Below are 20,199 nucleotides of genomic sequence, written 5' to 3'. Positions count from 1 at the left end.
AAAGTAGTATACAGCTGGAAAACCTTTACAAAGTACAGCAATGTGACATTAATGTGTGATAACAGATGTTTAAGAATCATAACAGGACTGGAAGGGCTCTGAAAGTGATGAGCTATGCTTGGCTCAACCATACGTGCTGGACAGGAAAATGACTACGGGAGCTGCACTGAGAACAGAGATAATTGGTAAATTGGTGAAGGAAATTGCTACATCCTTGAGTTCCTACTAGTTTTGCCTATTAGCTGTAATTGGCAGCCTTCATTAGGGCCTGAGCGCCGACAGCGGTGAAGGCCCTATTGAAACTGAAGGAATTTTTATTCTTCCAGCAAATGAATCGCCTTTTTGAGGGGCTTACCACACTCAAAAACTCACCAAAATTGGCGGTTGCATCAAGCCTGATGAAAATGTACGTATTTTAAGGGTTTCGGGAATAGGTGCACAAAAATGGCTCGCTAGCGCCCCCTACAAAGTTGAAGAAATTGAGCCCCTGCAGTGGGTTTAACGTAGACTAACGAAACTTGGTACACATATGTAGCATGTCAAGATGCACAAAAAATGTCATTGGAGCCATACCCTAAACCCAACAGGAAGTCCGCCATTTTGAATTGAAAGTTCAAAATGTGTGCGATTTTGGCCATTTCCACATGTCGTACTTTAACGAACTCCTCCTAGAGATTTCATCCGATCAACTTCAAACTCGGTCTGTGCCATCTTAAGATGTTAAAGATGAAAACGTCATAGGGCGTGGCCGTGGCGGCCATTTTGTGTGTTTCGCCGCCGAAACAGGAAGTGGGTGTAACTTGAGTGTACATTGTCCAACTGGCTCGAAACTTTTCAGGATTCATAAGAGTCCAACCCTGAGGACAAATAAAGGCCGATATTTACTTAAAGTCATAGCGCCCCCTAGTGGCAACAGGAAGTAGGCCTAAAAGTCAAGGTGCTGTACTTTGACGAACTCCTCCTAGAGATTTCATCCAATGGACTTCAAATTTGATCTGTACCGTCTCAACACCTTAAAGATGAAAAGTTATTAAAAGAAAAACTTTTCGTCAGACGGTGTGTGGGTGTTGCGGCCATTTTGAGCATTTAGCGATGAACGAGAAAATGGCTTTAACTACAGTGTACATTGTCATATCTGCTTGAAATTTCCCACAATCAACATAAGTCCAGGCCTGAGGACATATACAGGCCAAAATTGACTTTTGGTCATAGCACCCCCCACTGGCACCAGGAAATCAGCCTTATATGACAAACATCTATGAAACTTAGAATGTGTGGTCTACTTGTGATACTGAGCTGGCCCCTGTACTGTAACCACGACCATGTACTCAGGCCACGCCCCCTTTCATGGCTTTTGAACTGTTTAAGGTAGAGTCTTGTGTGAGGTATCATAGAACTCAGCAGAGTTTCGTTTTGACTGGTGATGGTTTGGCCCGACCCCTATGCTTAAGCCACGCCCCCTTTCATAACTGCTGACCCGTTTAAGGTAGAGTCTTATGTGAGGTATCAATGAACTCAGCTAAATTAAAAGGGAGAAGAGCTTGGATGTTAAACAAGAGCTTATTTATTATTTGACCTACTGTTAAAAAAAAGCAAATACAGGCTACTCTTTTTCCACTTGCTCTGTTTACTTTAAGTTTTTATTTTTGTATTCCTCCTGAAAGGGACTTTATTTTGTTGTTGGATTGATAGCCTACATCTGGCTTCAGGTTGCACTACAAATTCATTTTACTTGAACAGTACAGTGTTAAACAATTTGAATAAATAGAGATTTGAGCCTTATTGAAATTTGTTTTGTGTAAATTGTTAATAATTGAGCTAAAAAACTAAAAAAACAACACAGATGGTGAGTTCATGTGAAACAGGTAGCCTTGTGGTGCATTCAAAGTTATTGTAAAATACCCTTTTCCAATCTGGTGGTTGTTTTTGTCATTCAACAGCAATTTACTGGTGAAATAAGTTATTTGTATAAGTTATAGTTATTACATTATTATTTAATCTTTAAAAAGTATCAGTTCAGGCACCGGCACCATTTTAAAAGTATCGCTTTAGCGCCGGTATCGGAAAAAACCCAAACGATACCCAACCCTATTGATTAGTGAGCTTTAGAGGTGTCCCCTTTGGAGAAAACAAGCATAGCTGTCTTTTTTTCTAAGCTACGCTAAGCTCACCAGCTGATTGCTCTAACTACATACTGTAGTTAGCGTATAGACAACAGAGAGGTATCAATATCCTAATCTCACTCTTGGCAAGAAAAAAAGCTAAGCATATATTTCCCTAAATGTTGAACTATTCCTTTATAATCATTAAATTGACTTGATTTTGCATGTAATGTCTCCAGTCCAGCACAGTATGGATCAAGCCCCAAGCTACAGTGTAATAAAGCATTTGAAGGGAATGCTTTGCTCCACAAACTCACCTTGCCTGGAGTACTCATCAGCCTCGTGGTGAACCAGGTCAGTCACGCAGCCGCCATAGTGCAGCCTCTGCTCATGGTCGAAGGCCTTGAGCGTCTCGCTGGAGCTGTAGGACTTCTGGGTAGGCACACGACACTCCTCTGCATCCAGGGAGGAGTTGTTGTACTGGGAGTCTTTGGAGCAGCGACCCCTGGTAAGGGAGCGGTGCCTACGATCCTTCAGATCCATGCTGAGGTTGGATGGGGTGGGGGAAGGTGGGGGTGGGGTTGCAGGGAAAAAAGATGGAAGTAGAGGAAGAGGAAGAGGAAAAAGTGGTAGGTGGGGGAGGAAGGGGCCTCCTAGTGGGCCTCCGTAATGTCAATCTCCACTTCAGTCACCTGGAAAACAGAGATAGAGAGAGAGGGAGAGATGGAGAGAGTGGAAAAGAAAGCGAAAAAGGTTGGTTTAAATTTAATGGATGCACTGCTGTGACTCATTCCTGCTTTGAACCCCCCCGGAGAATCTACAGGGAAAGTTAGGTAAGAGGGAGTGTGTTGAATGGACATTTGAGCAACCAGGCAAATATACAACACATCAGAGTATTGATGCGGGATAAGTAAGGCTATTTGTGCTATGTGGGGAGAAACAGAGCTGCCATTGCCGGGGTCCACAGAGATAGTCAACCATCGACCAGGCCAATGAATAATGGTCAGCCGGCATCAATCAATCGGCATCATTAAATCTATGACATTAAAACAGGGAGTGACTCAAACACGGTCCAGTTTTCTTAAACTGATGACAGCTGCACATAAATACAGACACACAAAGGGGGAATGATGATGTCAAGAAAGTGGGAGGAAAGCCAAGAGGAAAGATAGACAGAATTATGGGAAAAGAGACACAGAATATCTAGGCAGGAAAAGGTAAAGTGCAAGAAAAAAAGAAAAGCAGCCGGATGCAACAGGAAGAATGGAAGAAGAGGAGAAATGACTTGAGGGCATTGCTAGTCTCTCCCTCATTATCAGAGTGAGAATGAATCCCGCTTCCTTAGAGGCTGTAAGGGATAATCAAACACAACCAGATGCAGATATACATACAGTACACACACACACAGACACACACACACAGTCACAGACAACAAACACACTGGTATCTGTGCTGAGCTAACAGTGTTACCTGGCCCTGACTCAGTTTGTAACACCGCTGAACATGTGCATCAACACATCACCTGCTCTGTGCTTACGCCTGATCAGTCCCTTGCTATTGCATCAGAAACAGCCCACTTTTAATCTATTCAAATCCTGGACGCAGATTATACATGATTATGATGCTAATACAGCATGATTCTAGCGCAGCGGCCTTGAGCAATGCATTACATTAGCAGTCAAAGATCAAAGTACAACAATACAACAACCAGCAGTAATTGACAGGAACGCTTCCAGCTGCCTGTATGGGATATTTATGGTAATAAATAGGTCATCCATGTTGCTATTGCTTCAGGCTGAGGAAAGTCTGGTCCACCCACGGCATTACAGCATAGCGTTGCATTTTCAGTAAAATAATATCTCTCAGTCTGGACAGTATGTATTTCTAAAGAAAAGGCATCATTTCAGAATATGTGGTGTAACTAATTGCATACTGGGACGGAGGAAGAAAGAGAAGGGAGAAAAAGAGAGAGAAGGAAACAAAATGTCAGTCAATTTATTCAATGAGGGCTCATTTTAAAATGCTTAGAAGGTAGTATTGAAAAGTGCCCTGCTATGTCCATTGATTAACAGTAGGTATTAAGTCTCATAAAGAGCTCATTATGCTCCGGCATCCATCACACAGGCTATTAGGAGTTCAACCTTAATGTGTTTGTACCTTGAATGGAGGGTAAGGAAATAGAGAGGGCTACTGGCTCGGCAAATTTGGGAACATTGTGGCTGGCATTATGAAAGTCATGGGGCTTTGTGAGAGTGCGCAGCTGAGTGTGTGCACTGTACTTCTGATATGCATATGAGAGATAAAGGTTCCGATTATGATTATGTTAAAGAAATAGTTCGTCATTTTGGGATGTATATACACTTAATCACTTTCTTTTCAAAAAGTTAAATTAAGTTGTATGTGCGTTAAACACAGACGTTCCACTTCCAGGATTGCTCTAGTTATGCTGGAAATTCTGCCGGATGTAACTATTTTCGGATGTCCATTTAAGGATGTCCCGTTTCCTTCCGCTTTCTTTGTGTTGTAATTTTAAACTCCGGTGGATTTGTGAGGACTATGGTTAACTGCTCCTCAGATCTCTGCAGGGTAAATCCAGACAGCTAGCTAGACTATCTGTCCAATCTGAGTTTTCTGTTGCACGACTAAAACTACTTTTGAACGTACATATGTTCCACCAAAACAAGTTCAGAGGCACCGTGGCTGCGCTCGGCGCTTAGAACCACCCAATACGATTGCGATTGGTTTAAAGAAATGCCAATAAACCAGAGCACGTTAACAGGTTAGAGCTTAAATGGACTGTTTTTTATATAGCGCTTTTCTAGTCTTAACGACTACTCAACGCGCTTTAACATAGTACAGGAACCATTCACCATTCACACACTGTGGCCGAGGCTGCCGTACAAGGTGCCACCTGCTCATCAGATACACACTCACACACATTTACACTCCGATGGCGCAGCATCGGGGGCAACTCGGGGTTCAGTGTCTTGCCCAAGGACACTTCTGCATGGAAATGCAGGGCCAGGGATCGAACCACCAACCTTCCGATTGGCAGGCGACCTCTCTACCACTTAGCCACAGCCGCCCCAGCTTACACGCTGCCTGCGTGACACGCGCGTCTCAGGTGCGGCTCGAGCCGCGTAGAAAACGCATGGCTGCTAGAAATAGAACCAATGCCTATTTTTCATGCAACACGCAAGCCTGTTGGAATAGTTTCCAGGCAAAATAGAATATGAAAAGATGTTTTTATGTTGTTTAGACACGAATACATATTAATAAATGGCATGTTGATGTTTGAAAGTCTCTAGGTTTTGATATAAATGCAGATATAAATGTAATTCAAAAAATCTATTTTCTAATATTGCACCAGTCAATAGGCTACAGAACAAAATATTCTGTAGCCTATTTTGCCATCAATCATCAACACGCAACAGAAACGCCACGCTCACGTCACGCAGCCAGTGTGTAACCGACCTTAAGGCTATTTCATGACGTCACATATGCGCGAGCCAGCTGGGCTGCGGTACTGTGAAACAGCTTGGCACCTGCGAAGGAAGGTCTGGCAAGGCAAGACTATTACAGTTACAGGAATAACGTTAAATGTGTCAATTAGGGGTCTGATATATAAATACATTACATATATATATGTTTATCATATCGTGACACGTCATACCACTACGTCATACCACTAATGTTAACGTTACACACCATTAGGTACAGCGTAGCTTACCGACCAGTAACGTTAGCATGCAGCAACACCCAGCTACATAGCTTACCAGTGGTCGGTCAGCTTTTCAGACACCATGGCCACCACTGGAGAAGTCCGAAACAACAAAACTGGAAAACCCTCCTGCTTCACTGATATCTCCGGAGTTGCCAACATTTTGCTTGCAACCTTGAATTATGCAAACAAACAAAGAACGGTAAAGCGCGTGGGCACCGACGGGACGCAAAATTACGAATCCCACTATGGCCACGCCAAGACCCACCCTACAAAGCGCGCGACTGTTTGGGGTCAGGCATTTCACCTGGAGTGGTTAAGGTTAGGATAGCCGATTGGTCAGGGGATAGGACCTGTATAAATGAGGTTACGTTACCTTGCGTTCTTATGGACGCCTGGCCAATAAATGCTACTGAAGGGCGTGGCCATACATAGATATACATAGGCTATTATGTATATCTATGTGGTCATAGTGGGATTCGTACAATTGCACCTGACTGCAGTACGCAGATCGGGGTTGGGCCAAATGTGGGCGGAGCTAAACGTTTGACTCCGTGGGCGCGCCATCTGGTGGCGGACATCAGGCAGCACATTCTCAAACGTCAATGCAACACCTTTATAATATAATATATATTATATAGATTATAATAAATAATGATATTTGAATTATAGATATATAGATTATAATAAACAATGATATTTGAATTGTAAAAAGGAAAAAAGAACGGGGAAAGCAAACATGACTCCCGGGAAATGAGCCCTGGTCTCTGGGGAACGCCAGACAACAACTGACGGTTGTTAAGGCAGAGGCGGAGTGGCAATCGGGAAAGTCTGGACGGACTAACCTGCCGGCTGGCTGCCCGCGGACGGACGCTGGCTGCCTGCCCGCGGACGGACGCTGGCTGCCTGCCCGCGGACGGACGCTGGTTGCCTGCCCGCGGACGGACGCTGGCTGCCGGCTGGCTGCCCGCGGACGGACGCTACCTGCCCGCGGACGGACACTGCCTGCCGGCCGGTGGTCTACATGATTTCCCGGTAGATGTTTTGGTTCCACTCCGCCGCTGGGTTAAGGAAAGGATAACGGGGAAAGCAAACGTAATTCGCGGGAAACGAGCCCATGTCTCTGGGGGACGCCAACAACGGACGGTTGGGTTAAGAAAAACAACAACGGGAAAAGATCTCCGGTCAGCTTGAAAGTCCTGTGTTTTCCCCTCACACCAATTGCCAGAGTGATAGAGAAATGGCTCTGCCAATTGCTATTTGGCAAGTGGGCGGAGTCAAACGTTTAGCTCCACCCACATTGAGCCACTCCTCGATCTGCGTACTGCAGTCAGGGCTTACTCGATTCGTACGGACGGGACTTTATGTTGCGTTCACTTACGTTTCATAAACTCATGTTAATTTGGCAACTGTTTAGATGTGCACTTTGTTGTAATATTTATTTTTTTATAAAGAATCTGAATCTCACTCTGAGTTACTATTAATTAATACAAACTAAAGAACTGAGAGATAATTATTATAGTTTTCAGTTAACGTTAATACACACTATAATGGTGCGTTCTTTTTGTCCACCGAAGTCGTTTTACGAGTTGTTTTCCGGAGTTACGACCCGGAAGTTGCAAAAAGAACACCCATTTAGTTGCAATTGTTTGTTCTTGAAATTAATAATAAATAATAAAAAAATGAAAACACTGTTCAGTATTTTGTGATGTCATCAAAAATATCATTATCATTATAGAAATACCCTGAAATGTCATGATATTATTTTAGGGCCATATCGCCCACCCTTAGTACCAATTTAAGACCCCCCTGTATAGTGATGCACAGTGTGTGTGGCAATCACAGTAAAATGACTTGCGTTGTAGATTGTAGGTGTAACATTAGTTGAGTAGAAAGGACACAGAATGAGAAATAGATGGATAAAGTGGAGAAAGCCGAGGGGGTCAATCACGAAATCTGGAACGCATATCAATCACATTCCAACCACGCGGGTGTTTTCCTCAAGGTTGCAGAAGCACGCACCTTCAAACACACACACACACACACACACACACACACACAAAACACACACACACAGCACACTGTATTTTGTTAATTATTCCGGTGACAGCAGTCCAACCCCTCCTGATCATCACACTGAGGCGGATTATCTCATTTATCAGAAGTATAATAACTTATTGTAGTTCTGACTGGTCACTTACCACAATTTCATGGTATGCTATCAGGCACACAGATACATGCATATTCATATACAAACACGCAGACAATACTTTGCAAACCCAGCCACATGAGCCTGCAAGTAGCTGTGTTTCCCTGACAGTCGACAAAGGGTAGTTAGACGAAGGAGAAAAGAGACGTGCGTGACCGTGAAGTGACCATGAAATCCAGGCAGAATGAGAAATGTAATTGGAAGCTGACAGGGAGGGTGGAGAATTCATTTTTGAAATTACAGAGGTGAAGTTTGGTACAGATAATGGCCTTTTCTCTACAAATAAGAGCTTGGGAAGAAAAATATGGAAAATGACAATGTAACTAGAAATCACACCCAGTTAATTGGAAGCTAATGATGTCAATGGATTAGCGAGCATTGGACAAGATGGATTCCCATTCAACCTGATCAACCTCTGAAAGAGTCCAAATATCAAAGAGTCAGCAATATGAACTGTGTGGACCCAGTTTTTAAACTTAAAATGCAAAATCAGATGTTTTAACGCTTTTTAGCCATGTAATCACATGCTTCAAAAGTGTGTAGGAAAATAAGCATCTCGTTTTCTTAACCTGTCAAAAACTAAATATATCTGACACATTCCGTCCCAATAAGTTGCATACTGAAACTTGTGAACTACTTTTTTCTTGAAAATGCTCGTCAAATTCTTCTTGATGTGGCTAATTCAGTCGGTCCTCATTAAAAAATAAAACACATATTATCAAACCAACAGGCCACTCTGTAAAAGTGGTGGGTCACCAATGTTTCAGCAGTAGGTGCATTAGTGCATTCATGGTTTGAAATTTGCCTCAGGTATTATGTGGTTTGTTGCATCATGCCTCAAATGTGCCTGAAGAAAGCACTGCAGAGACAGCCGGCTCTGGGAACATGCTGATCGCAATCGACCCAGCTCTGCTGTGCATATTATTTCACTGCATTTGTAATGGTTACATGCACATTGGCTAGATACCCAAAGACAATTAGCTGCAAAGATTCCATCCAGCCATCTCATTTATCAAACAAATAAGCATGGAGGCAGTGTTTGAGTGCTACTATAGATGCTGTTTAGGGCCATCACACTGTGGGAGGCTTCCTGTTCAGATGACTCCTACTGCAGCTAACTAGGAGGAGGCTCAACAAGGGCATGTTTACTCTGTCTAAGCTACAAACTATCCTGACATTTATTGATTCATGTTCATGTATTAATATAATATATACTCCAGACAAAACTCTACAACAGAGCTTTTACAGTTTAGTTGTTTTTGTATATTTCAGTAAAGCTCTATTCCAAAGATTTTCAACAGGGGGTCTGTGACCCCGAGGGGGTCCTCAGAGTATGTGCATGGGAGCCGCCAAATTATGTCAAAAAAACATTTATTTTTTCAAAAATTAAAACGTCTGAAAATATACATTAATATGAATTCAACATATTAAAAGCAAAGATAAACTGGCCTATTTGTGAAAAAAAACACACATTTGATTCATACATTGAATTAAGCTTACTATAGATAAGGTAGCCACTACGCTATACAGTTAAGCTTAAGGATTCACTGTGCTTTCCACATGTATGTATATATAATATCCATTAATTTCATCCATCTAGTCCAGTTTAATATGCAACTAAATTGTATGTACTGTATGTAGTTATTATCCATGAATTAATCTGGAGATTCTTTTCTCAAATAAGTGATGATTCATTCTTTGATCTATAAAACATCAGAAAATAGTGAAAAATGCATGTCCTGTTATCCTAAAGCCTAAGGTGACTTTTTCAAATGTCTTGTTTTGTCTGACCGACAGCCCAAACCCAAAAACGTTCACTTTATTATCACATAAAACAAAGAAATGCAGCAAATCCTGTCAATTGAAATGCTGGAACTGTCAGTTTTTGCTAGAAAAAAAAAATCTATTAAAAAATATTTGCCAAATATATTTCTGTCATTCGACTGATTTATTGTTTTATTTCTTTGTACTTTATAGCACTCCCTGTGTAAATCTATACCCGTATGTACTATATGTATGTCACTTTATAGACAAATAGACACACATCTGTTTTTGCACATTGATATAGATACAGTCATTTCTATCTGATCTTATCTTATGGTTGGATTAGAAGAGCTTGTAAAGAAGTCATTATCTGGCTCATTTAATTCAATTGTAACCAAACCAAAAGCAACAATCAGCCAACAAGACTGGTGGCTAAAAGCCTGATAAAACACAGCATGGAGCCTTTCCATCAGAAACTTCATCCACTCTTCCAGCACTCTTGGAGATGGAGTTCTTCATTCTCTCTCTCTTTTTCTTTTTTATTCGAAAAGAAAAGACAGCCTATTAAAAACACGGCAAGGCAATGTTATCACAAAAGACAAAATTGTGGCTATGAAGCATTTTGCGCTCAATTTTCTGCTGCTTTTTTGTGCTGCTGCTCAAATTAAGTTGTTTACACAGTTTGTTCACGAAGACAAAGAGACGAAGACTCTGAGTGACAGAGAAACAAAAGAGTAGACGGGGAGAGAGCGGAGTACAGAGAGGTTGCGTGAGAATAAAGAGGAAAAACAAATCGTCGTTATGAGACTTGTGCTCAATTACACGTCGCCAAAAAACCTGCGTGCATCTTGATTTCTGGAAGAGCTTCCTACTCAAGGCCCAAATATTATACAGTTCATCAAAGCATCCAATTACATGTTTGAATTTCCCTTAAGAGAAGCTTATACTTGACGTCATATCTTTAAGTGTAAATCCTTATTATCCTTGTGATTAATTATTTCTTTTCACCAGTGAAATCTTTTCTGAGGGTGCATACTGAATCAATGTAATTCCTTTTAACACAGTATGGTAATTAATAGCTTTTTGGACAAATATCTCATTATGTACAATATACTTTTAATTTCATTGTATGGATAACACATTTAAGCTGTATAAATGTGTAAAAAACATGTGCTGCTCATTGGAACTTCACTGTCCGGGGAAGGCATCCTGATTACTTCCTGTACTGAGACTTAAGTGTGTATGTGTGTCGTACTCACATGTATTAGCATATATAAATATTCCTGTATGTATCCACATCTATAAACGCACCATGACCTCTATCATTCTCTGTCTAACACTAACACACAAGCCTGCCTTGTATGAGCTTTGGACTGGGCTCTGACTGAGAGGCTCCTCACCGTGCAGAGGAGTCATTAATCATGTCTTCGATCTCGGGTGGCATTGAAAGTGCACGCAAAGGCACACACACACACACACACACACACACACACACACACACACACACACATACAAATATACATATACACACACAAGGCAAAAGGATAGCTGGGGCGGCTTACATGGCTCCAGTTCAACTGGAAACTGCGGCCCTTTCTGGATCCAAGATGATCTGTGAGCCAACAGCTGAGGGGCGTGCAGGACAGGAAACATTTCATCACTCTCTCTCCCACACACCTCGCCTCATTACCTCAAACACCTCTTTTAGCCAAATAGAAGAAGAAAAAAAAACAACCACTTGCTTATTAAGTGTGATTGGTCGTGGTATTCACTAGCTGTGTCACTATTAGTATTTGCATGATTATAAGTTGGCGTGTTTTTTGTGTGTCATTGACATGATATGGATGCACTAAAGTCATTTATTTTTTTCCTAATAGCACGTCGCAACAAGACAACTTCTGAATGCAATGATTCAGCAGCAGGCGCTAATATCTCAGATTGTGGAGCCCCTCATTAGCAAGTGAGCACACAATAAGTCAGTGGTAGACTTTACAAATCAGGCCACCTTTCATCTGCAGCGCCACACAACATAAGGTCACAAAAATAAAACAAGATATGTTATCTGTAATTGAACCTAGTTCTATCAACTGCAAGTTGATTTTCATACTGAACTGAAATAGAACGGAAACAAAAAACACATTTAGAAGTCGACAATATTATTGTATGCGTTAGAAAGATGTTGAGCAGCAATGTATAGGAGATGGGATTTTTGGTTTTAGCCGTCTGAGTTAATAGTGAATACTTCTGTGCATTCTTTGCCAAGTATGAAAAAGAACTAGGGGACGTCCCCTGTGATCAGCCAGGCTGAATGCAGTAATTATTATGCATTTTCGAGGTCATACAAAAGTATGGGATAAAAGTTACATATCCCAAGGTCTGCATGTGTGACTCAGAGTTGTAGTCCCTGCAGGGAACGACATTGTTGAAAGTTGCCACACTGATCAGGAACTATGAAAAGACCTCACCCAAATTCCGTTTTCTCCTCTAGGTTTCTTCTCCTCTCATCCTGTCATTTGTCAGGATGAAAATGAAGGGATGGGAGGAGGAAACAATCCACCCCTCTCTCTTCCTTGCTCTCGGTGCCTGTGTAATCTCCACACTGGGCTGCAGAGTGCCACAGAGCCTCTGTTTATTAGACTAATCCTTAAATCCACATTCTGCAGGCCTCGCAAACGCCTCGCAAAGCTCTAATCTGACTCAAAACAAAGGGATTAGAGACGACAAGGTCCCTCTCTCTGTCTCTCCGTGTCTGCCAGAGTGGGCTCGGGGTGATGCATACATGTGCAGGGAAACACACTAGCACTGTTGCATGCTCTTGCCTGTGACACCCTTATTTGCTTAAGACTGATTGGTGCATGCAAACCCTCGCAATCACAAACATGCTTTCTGTGAACACAAGCTGGCTGTGACAAGAAAGGCAGTTAGAGCCAAGGTTCAAACAAACTGGGTAATTACATATAGACAAAAACTCATGGGAGAAATGACGGACAAGATGAGAATGAGCTGTGGGAATGAGAGGCGGCGACAGTGGGGAGGATATAACCGGAATAACCAAACAAACCCGGCTTATATCATAGACTCATACGGCTGCAAACACCACAGAGTAGATTTTTTTTACACGGTGGATGCCAGGAGTCCACTTTGGGGGCCATAGGCCTGTTACAGTATAAATACAAAATAAAGCGCAAACAAATCAATATTTGTCCCGTATTCATCTGCATTAAAGGGCCTTCACAACCACTCTGCACCATGAGAATATGCTCCAAATTTACAGCTCAGTTAAATCTCTCCATAACACCCTGAACTCATTTAAGACAGATGGCACAGCTGTGAGGGGCATACTAGAAACTTCTTTTCATTCTCTCTGTGTTCTTCGCACAATTCAAATTACAATTTCACTTTGTTTCTCCTCTGTATTGAAAATTAATAATGCAAACAAAACAAAAATTCAGTGGTGAGATTACATTCACTCAGTTCTTAATGCTAATTTTACACTACAATCTTTATAAGTAACAGTGAGTCCGTTAAGCAAATGTAGCATGTAATAATGTTGACAAGTGGGCTCAATTCATTTTCTGGTTCCTTTCACACACTTTCCAGGTTTACTGGCTTGTCACTTCATGGGAAAGCCTTGTACTTATTTTTTTTTATCAGATACAATAATGTGGAACAAGTAGAAATAGTGCCAAACAGTTCCAGTGTGGGTACTGTATTGTAGGAAACATGCTGAATCGTCTTTGCCAGCACTTGGGCTAGTTGTGGCTCTTTGGCATCTACATACAGTATAGGCCAATAGACAGTTTGATATGGTCACCTTACATAATGTATACTTTCCACCTTAGTGCACAATAGTATACATCTTCTTCAACAGGGATCATTGCCATTGTTCATTATTTGATCATCAGCTGATGAGGATCCAATAACACCTGCCAGCAAAACTTAATGTAAGCATGAGTATGCCAGGCTAAATACATCCTTCGAAATCTTCCTGATTCACCCATGTTAGTTGTTATATAACCTGTTGAGGGGAAACAGCTTACACCTTTTTTATGATTGTAGTTGAGTTCATGCAGTTTGATAACCTTAGGAAATTTGAAGTATAGCTCATGTCAACTTCAAACTTTTTTTTCTTTAACCGGAACACAAATGTTAGGTAGCCTGTCTCAAATTGAAATGCTATCCAAGTGTTTGACAGCTAGCATGTGGATACACTTTTACTTGGGAAAAGTGTACATGCCAGACAATATTTGATTTGAAAGGAGTTTGCCTCCTCTTTTTGTTTGCAGTACAGTATGAGAAGGCTGGATGTCCGCAGTGCAATGAGTCCACTGTACAGTTATGTGAGAGGGAGCGAGAAGGAATTAACCATGGTGTGACAGTGTGGTATCACATTCTAAGGTTATGGAGCACACTCATGCTGTGCTGCGCATCTGACAAGAGTGTTAGTGCAGGTGAAGGCCATGTGTGAGATAGAAAAGCACGGCAGTCTACAGATGGTTAATGTCAGTCGAGGGGTCACGGAGTCATGCTACTTGTTCTTTTATTCAGTGAGGGAATTCCTGCTCATCCTCATTCAGCGGAATCGCCTATGCCGGTATGTGTGTGTGCTACCATGCACGTGTAAGACTGTGTGCCCTTTTTCACCTATGCCCTAGGAACTAGCTGCAGCAGAGCGAGTCAGGGCAAACTTTGCGGCCAGTGAGTTATTAAAACAATCGAGTGCTGACAAGCCCTGCATTCTGTCGCCGAGGGAGAGGGCTAGGGCTTAATAACTCAGTGTCACGCCTTGACATTCTTACCATCTGTCTGGGTAAAATATTCAAATGTGCAATAAATGTCACTGGGGACAGACGGTGACACTGTCTAATTAACACTATGACAGAGGTGACACACTGAGGGCTTTGGCTGGCTTTTACTGTACAACATGCATCGCCTGCGCGTCTGTGCATGTGCACGCTAGAACTCGATGCAGAGGCAAAATGCTGTGGGACACTGTAGCAGATTTGACTGCCATTTTGTCTCTTTAGAGGAAAGTCAGCTATTGTTTAACTAAACAGAAAAGTGTAGCATTAACACACACATTAAAAAGTGTAAATGACAGCAGCTATAGGGCTGTGCAACCCTGGAGCAATGAATGCCAGAGAGGAGTCATTTCCTCGGGCTGAAATGTCAAATACAGTAAGGGGAGAGCGGGGTGGAAACCAGATTACCAGACATGTATGGATGTCTTTCTTCAACCTAGGTAGATACAGTACATACTGTAGTTAAAAACAAACTGCAGTAAATCACTCCTTCAGTAAAGCTAGTAGAGGATGTTTTTTTCCTTCAATTGTGGGTAACAACCTACAGAGATAGAGAGTGTAAAAGTATTCATGATTAGATGTGCAGTATGAAAGCAAGGTGGATTTTAAGTAAGCTGAAACATATTAGCCGACTGAATAACAAAACACGTCCTCCATTTATGCCTTCAGTTTTTGTGCAAACCACAGAACCCGACCTTAATTAAACATGGCATTTAACCACAAAGCCTGCATGGGATTTAATGTGAGTAGTTTTGGCAAAGTGTAAAAATAGCAGGCCCAAAGCACTTTAAAGTTTGTATAGTAAAAGGATAAACGTAGGTATTTAAACACCACGACGACTCTACAACGTGTAGAGAAAAGGGATGTTTCCAGCATGTAGTGCTTTTGTTGCGTCTCTGTATGTGTAGCGCCTGTATGTGAAAAACACACAATTTGCAGGAAGGTAGGAACATTCAAGTAACAGACATTAAATGCACAGCAAGACATCAACAAGTCTATACAGCCATGCTAGCAGTTCTGTGAGGCTGTGGGCACACATGTATACACACATACTGTACTGAATACATATATACATATATATACAGTACACATAGATAATGCATACAGTTTATGGGATGCGTCTCTGCCACCGCTGTCTTGAGAAGGACATTTGACCCGTTCTGACCATAAAGATTTATAGAAAAAGCCAGGCTTTTGTGGTGTTTTTGGATGTTAATGCGAAATAAATGCCAAGTAAGCAAAATGGAATAACATTTCACAGATCAAAAAATAGTGTTTTACAATATTTTACTGTTACGACGGTGTTAAATTTAATATCTCAAGAGGTAATGTTAATCCTTCCTTTAAGCTAACAAAAAGTTAAGTGACTATCCTGATACTAAATTAATCTGATGCTAGCTTATGTCAGGTAAAGTATTTTATTTATTTATTTATTTAACTTATTTAACTGTAACTAGAAATATATCAGTAAGATGCTGAAAGTTATGATTTTCATGTATGTTATTTAAGCGGCAGCTCCGGGGCCCCTTAGACCCCTATGTTAAAAAATCACAACATCACAACAGAAATAAACATGTTAACAGCCTGGTAAAAAAAACTGTTTTGGTCTCTTTGGTTTATTTCTCCATTAATTTTTTTAATAACTCACCTGTTTAAATTATATTAAGGCTTAAATCCACATACTGTTACTATCTACACAAGATTAAGTATTTTGATATGAAAACACATTTTTATCCAAGTATCCTGTGTCATAAATACATGTCTGTCATTTGTAACAAAGCAGCCGCTTGAAAAGTGGTTGAAAAGAAAAGAAAAATGAAAAAGAAATGATGATTTTGTTGAGTGCAATAAGTGAGGAGACAGGAGACGGAGATGCGTCGAGTCAGCTTTACTCTCCACTTAAAAAAGTATACAACACTACAGCGAGTGAGAGCAACAGCGGCCACCACACGTAAACCCGGAACTCTCCTAACATAAACACCTCTCCCTTAAAGGTACAGTCCCTTGGTGAATGTCTCTTTCAGTCTTACTTGTGGGTCACCACAATTTCAATTATGGATAGACCTCCTGCTGCCTTGATAGATATGCATTAAGAGGCGCAGCTTGTCTTTCCCAATTTTAGTGGCCGCATATATGGTGTGCACAGGCGTGCTCTGAGCTACTGTATATGCTAATGTTAGCGATATTAGAGATGTTAGCTAATGTTGTCATGTTGATGTTTAGAAGGAAAGGTGTTTCAAGGGCATTTTCCTAGTTTAGCATGTTAGCATGCTAACATTTGTTACTTAGCACTGAACACAAAGTACAGATGAGGCTAAATAATTTATTTTATCATAAACCAAAGTATTGGACAAATTGAATATTGGCCTGATGATGGTGCTAGATGAAGAATCAGAAGATCATCTTTAATGTACCATATGGAAAATTTGGCTCACAGATAGCAGCCAATGATAATAAATAAAGAAACATACAGAAATTAATAAAATGACAATAAGTAAAGAAAAGTACACTGTTTAATGCCAACATCACTTTTGTAATTGCAACTTTTCAACAAAAACATCTAGCAAAAGCAATCATTGCTGGCACCAGATTCATCCAATCCACAGGAGACTAGTAGACGTCAAGCTGTGTTTCACTGAATAAGTAAAAACTTGAATGGCCGGAGGTGCTACAGAAAAGTCACTGATTTTGGTATATCTACCACTAAAGTCACAATTACGTCATACACATATGTCTTATGTGTCTGAGCTTGAACATATTAACGCATGTTCATATTCAGTATACAACTTCCTTTAACATGTGGGCTGGTTGATGCTGGGCAAGGTAGTAGTGACACCAGTTCATTTTCAGTTAAAGAAGATGAGTTTAGTGGTGATAGAACATTTTTATAGTGTAATCCTCTAGAAAAGGCACAGAGCCACTCACATTTGTACATTACAACTTAATAAGCAAAAAAGTGCTACGACTGTATATTTTAATATCTGAAATAAGATAAGAAATACACCCCCTGTATAAAATGTTCACTTTTACCTGCCAGAATGTGTTTTAACTTTGAGCACCCAACAAATACATGGCTATCCTACTCTCTGTGTTTCTCTCTCGGTCTGTGCTGCTCTCACTTCCCCCTCTCTGTATTCTGTGAGAGGCTGTTGTATGAAGCACCTTTAATGGGTTTGTGAGGGATATATTGGACTTCAGTAGGAGATTTGACACAGCGTGTGCCCGAATGTGTGTGTGTGTGTAGTGTACCTATAAGTGTGTGTGCTTTTTGGATTGTCATGTAGGGTCCTGTATAACACCGCTTTTCCACTTGTGTTACTGTGTGCACTCACACTCCAAAGCCATTAGATTCTATATGAAATCCTGAAGCTGAGAACTTTGAAGCTGAGAGTGGCACAATTGACAGGCTGGTATCCTGCAGAGCACGTCTCTCTACTCTTGATCTCTGGTACAGTACCGATCTCGACTGCAGCTACAGTTGCACTTTAACATGTCCATATTTTGACTGTGTTACTTTAACTGTTCTCTCCTGCCCACACGTCAGTCCCTCTGCCTTTGAATGCATGCATGTCACCCATATTTAAGGGGTTTTACATTTACATTGTCTGCGCCTGCTGTACTGTAAATGCTTCTAATACCATCGGCTCATTGTCTTGGAGTGGTGTTTGTGCCTTCAGGGCCAATAGAAGACAGTTATGACCGCTCCAGCACCAATGACATAGTTGACTGGTCCCATTTAGCATGCTAGATTTAGCTTCATTAGAGAGGATGTGGTTGGGAAGGCACACAAAAGAAAAGAAATGAGGGGTAAGAGGGGGGAGGCGGGAGAATGGCAGCTAGGCTTTTGCAGGGGCCACTTTGCAGTAGAGCTGGACAAAAAGCCAAAGCTGTCTCATAAAAATACTTTATAAATCAGCCATATCCATAATGGCTACCCAATAGAGAGAAATGGATTAATGCAGCAGTTGGAGTTAAATTAAAAGCACACCACACTGGGTTAGAATATAACACACATTGGCATTACGTTTCCGTGCTGTACCATGGGGTACAGTGAGTCATAACGTTGCAAAATACATGGATGCATTTTTATGAAAACCAATTATAAAGACTTAAAAAAAACTATTTAAAAAAATAATTACCTTTAATTAATTATTCAATTTTCCCAAAAAAAATGCATTCACAACAAATAAGGACACCAACAATTTATCCAATGGGGTGAGATATATTTAGACATATTACATAATCCCTCATGCAACAAGTGTTCTGACGGGTGATCCTTTAAATGGGCGTCTTAATTCAAGAAATGTCCCACTTTGGCATGACAGAAACAAATGAGCTATCACATCCAATTGGCAGATTTGTTTCACTTGTATTATGAGAAATAAGTCTTAAAAATTGAAAATAAGAATAAATGACTTGTTAATATTATTATTAAATGTTTATTTAGATAGGGACAGATACAAAAAACACAGATAAGCTTTAACAGTCATCTGATGTATGTATCATAGTGTTTTTAGCCAAAACTTGTTGGGCTTCTGGTTAAAAATAAAAATACAGATTTACATTATTAAAAATAAGACAAAGATGAAATATGGATTCTGTTTGCAGTGATGAAACAGATTTGTGGGTTATTTGAGAGGTTTTCTGGGATTGGCATTGTAGCTGGGTTAATATCTGGTGATCTGAGTGGCACAAACAGGAACGGATGGGACGGGGCAGGCTACACTGTGGTCATACATCAGGGAAGGCGCATGTTACCCTTTAACCTTCTGCCTAATCTCTGTACATGCACTTCAACATGCATGCACTCACATACGCACAAAGATAAAGTCACACCAGAGTTCTCGAGGGCTGCACACAAACACAATGTGTGTGTGTGTGTTTGTGTGTGTTTAAGTGTTCATGTGTCAATGTGTGGTCTCATGGAGCACATATCCTCCAGAATTTAAAACACACCATCCAGGTCATTGAAAGGAACCCTGCAACACATGGTGTGAGGTCATTACACTTTAGCCCTGGCCCTTGCTTTAGGTCAATGTCACAATAACTGCTGGCGATAAAGAGGTTTCCATGGTAACTGGGGAGGTTTCAGCAAATCAGGGAGGAGAAAGGAGTCCTCTCAGTGTGCATGTCTTACAGCACCCAGACCCCTGGTGATTTATCCCTAACAGCTCCTGTACCACACTAAACCATTAGGACACAGTGATAGGAGATAAACATGGTCTAGGACAGAGTTGGTGGGGGAGATAGGAGAGAACAACCTGCTCAGTGCCATGTGAAATCCCATCTATAGTAATGCTGGAAGGTGATTTATTTTAGTTTCTTTAGTATGGCTTGACTGCAATGTCCAACATCATAATTTAGAGCTGTTAATACAACCTTCTGCTGCCAGAGAAACTACACTAGCAATCCCTGATTTTGTACTGGCCATTGAGATTGCAATAGACATTATAATACAGGGTGAAGTCGCCTTTTTTGTCCTATACACCTACAATGGCACTTTAGAAATCCCTGTTCATGAAAGATGTTCTGTAGACTGCCACTAAAGCTAAGGCCAAAATGCTGCTTGTGAAAAATGGGCTTCCCTGCCCACGTCCACAC

General features: G+C 41.0%; 1 protein-coding gene across 1 annotated transcript in view; it reads right to left on the bottom strand.

Moving 5' to 3' along the window:
• tenm2 (teneurin transmembrane protein 2) overlaps positions 1 to 20,199 on the bottom strand; it is a 300,069-nt gene that overhangs the window by 169,353 nt on the left and 110,517 nt on the right. Inside the window, exon 3 of the mRNA XM_039813221.1 lies at positions 2,420 to 2,794. Coding sequence (XP_039669155.1) covers positions 2,420 to 2,645 — 226 coding nt within the window. The 5' untranslated portion in view covers positions 2,646 to 2,794. The remainder of the gene's footprint in view (positions 1 to 2,419; positions 2,795 to 20,199) is intronic.

This window comes from Perca fluviatilis, chromosome 10 (genome assembly GCF_010015445.1).
Source record: "Perca fluviatilis chromosome 10, GENO_Pfluv_1.0, whole genome shotgun sequence".
Classification (NCBI taxonomy): Eukaryota; Metazoa; Chordata; class Actinopteri; order Perciformes; family Percidae; genus Perca; species Perca fluviatilis.
Note: the sequence above shows the minus strand (reverse complement) of the source record. Positions and strands in the feature narration are given on the sequence as shown.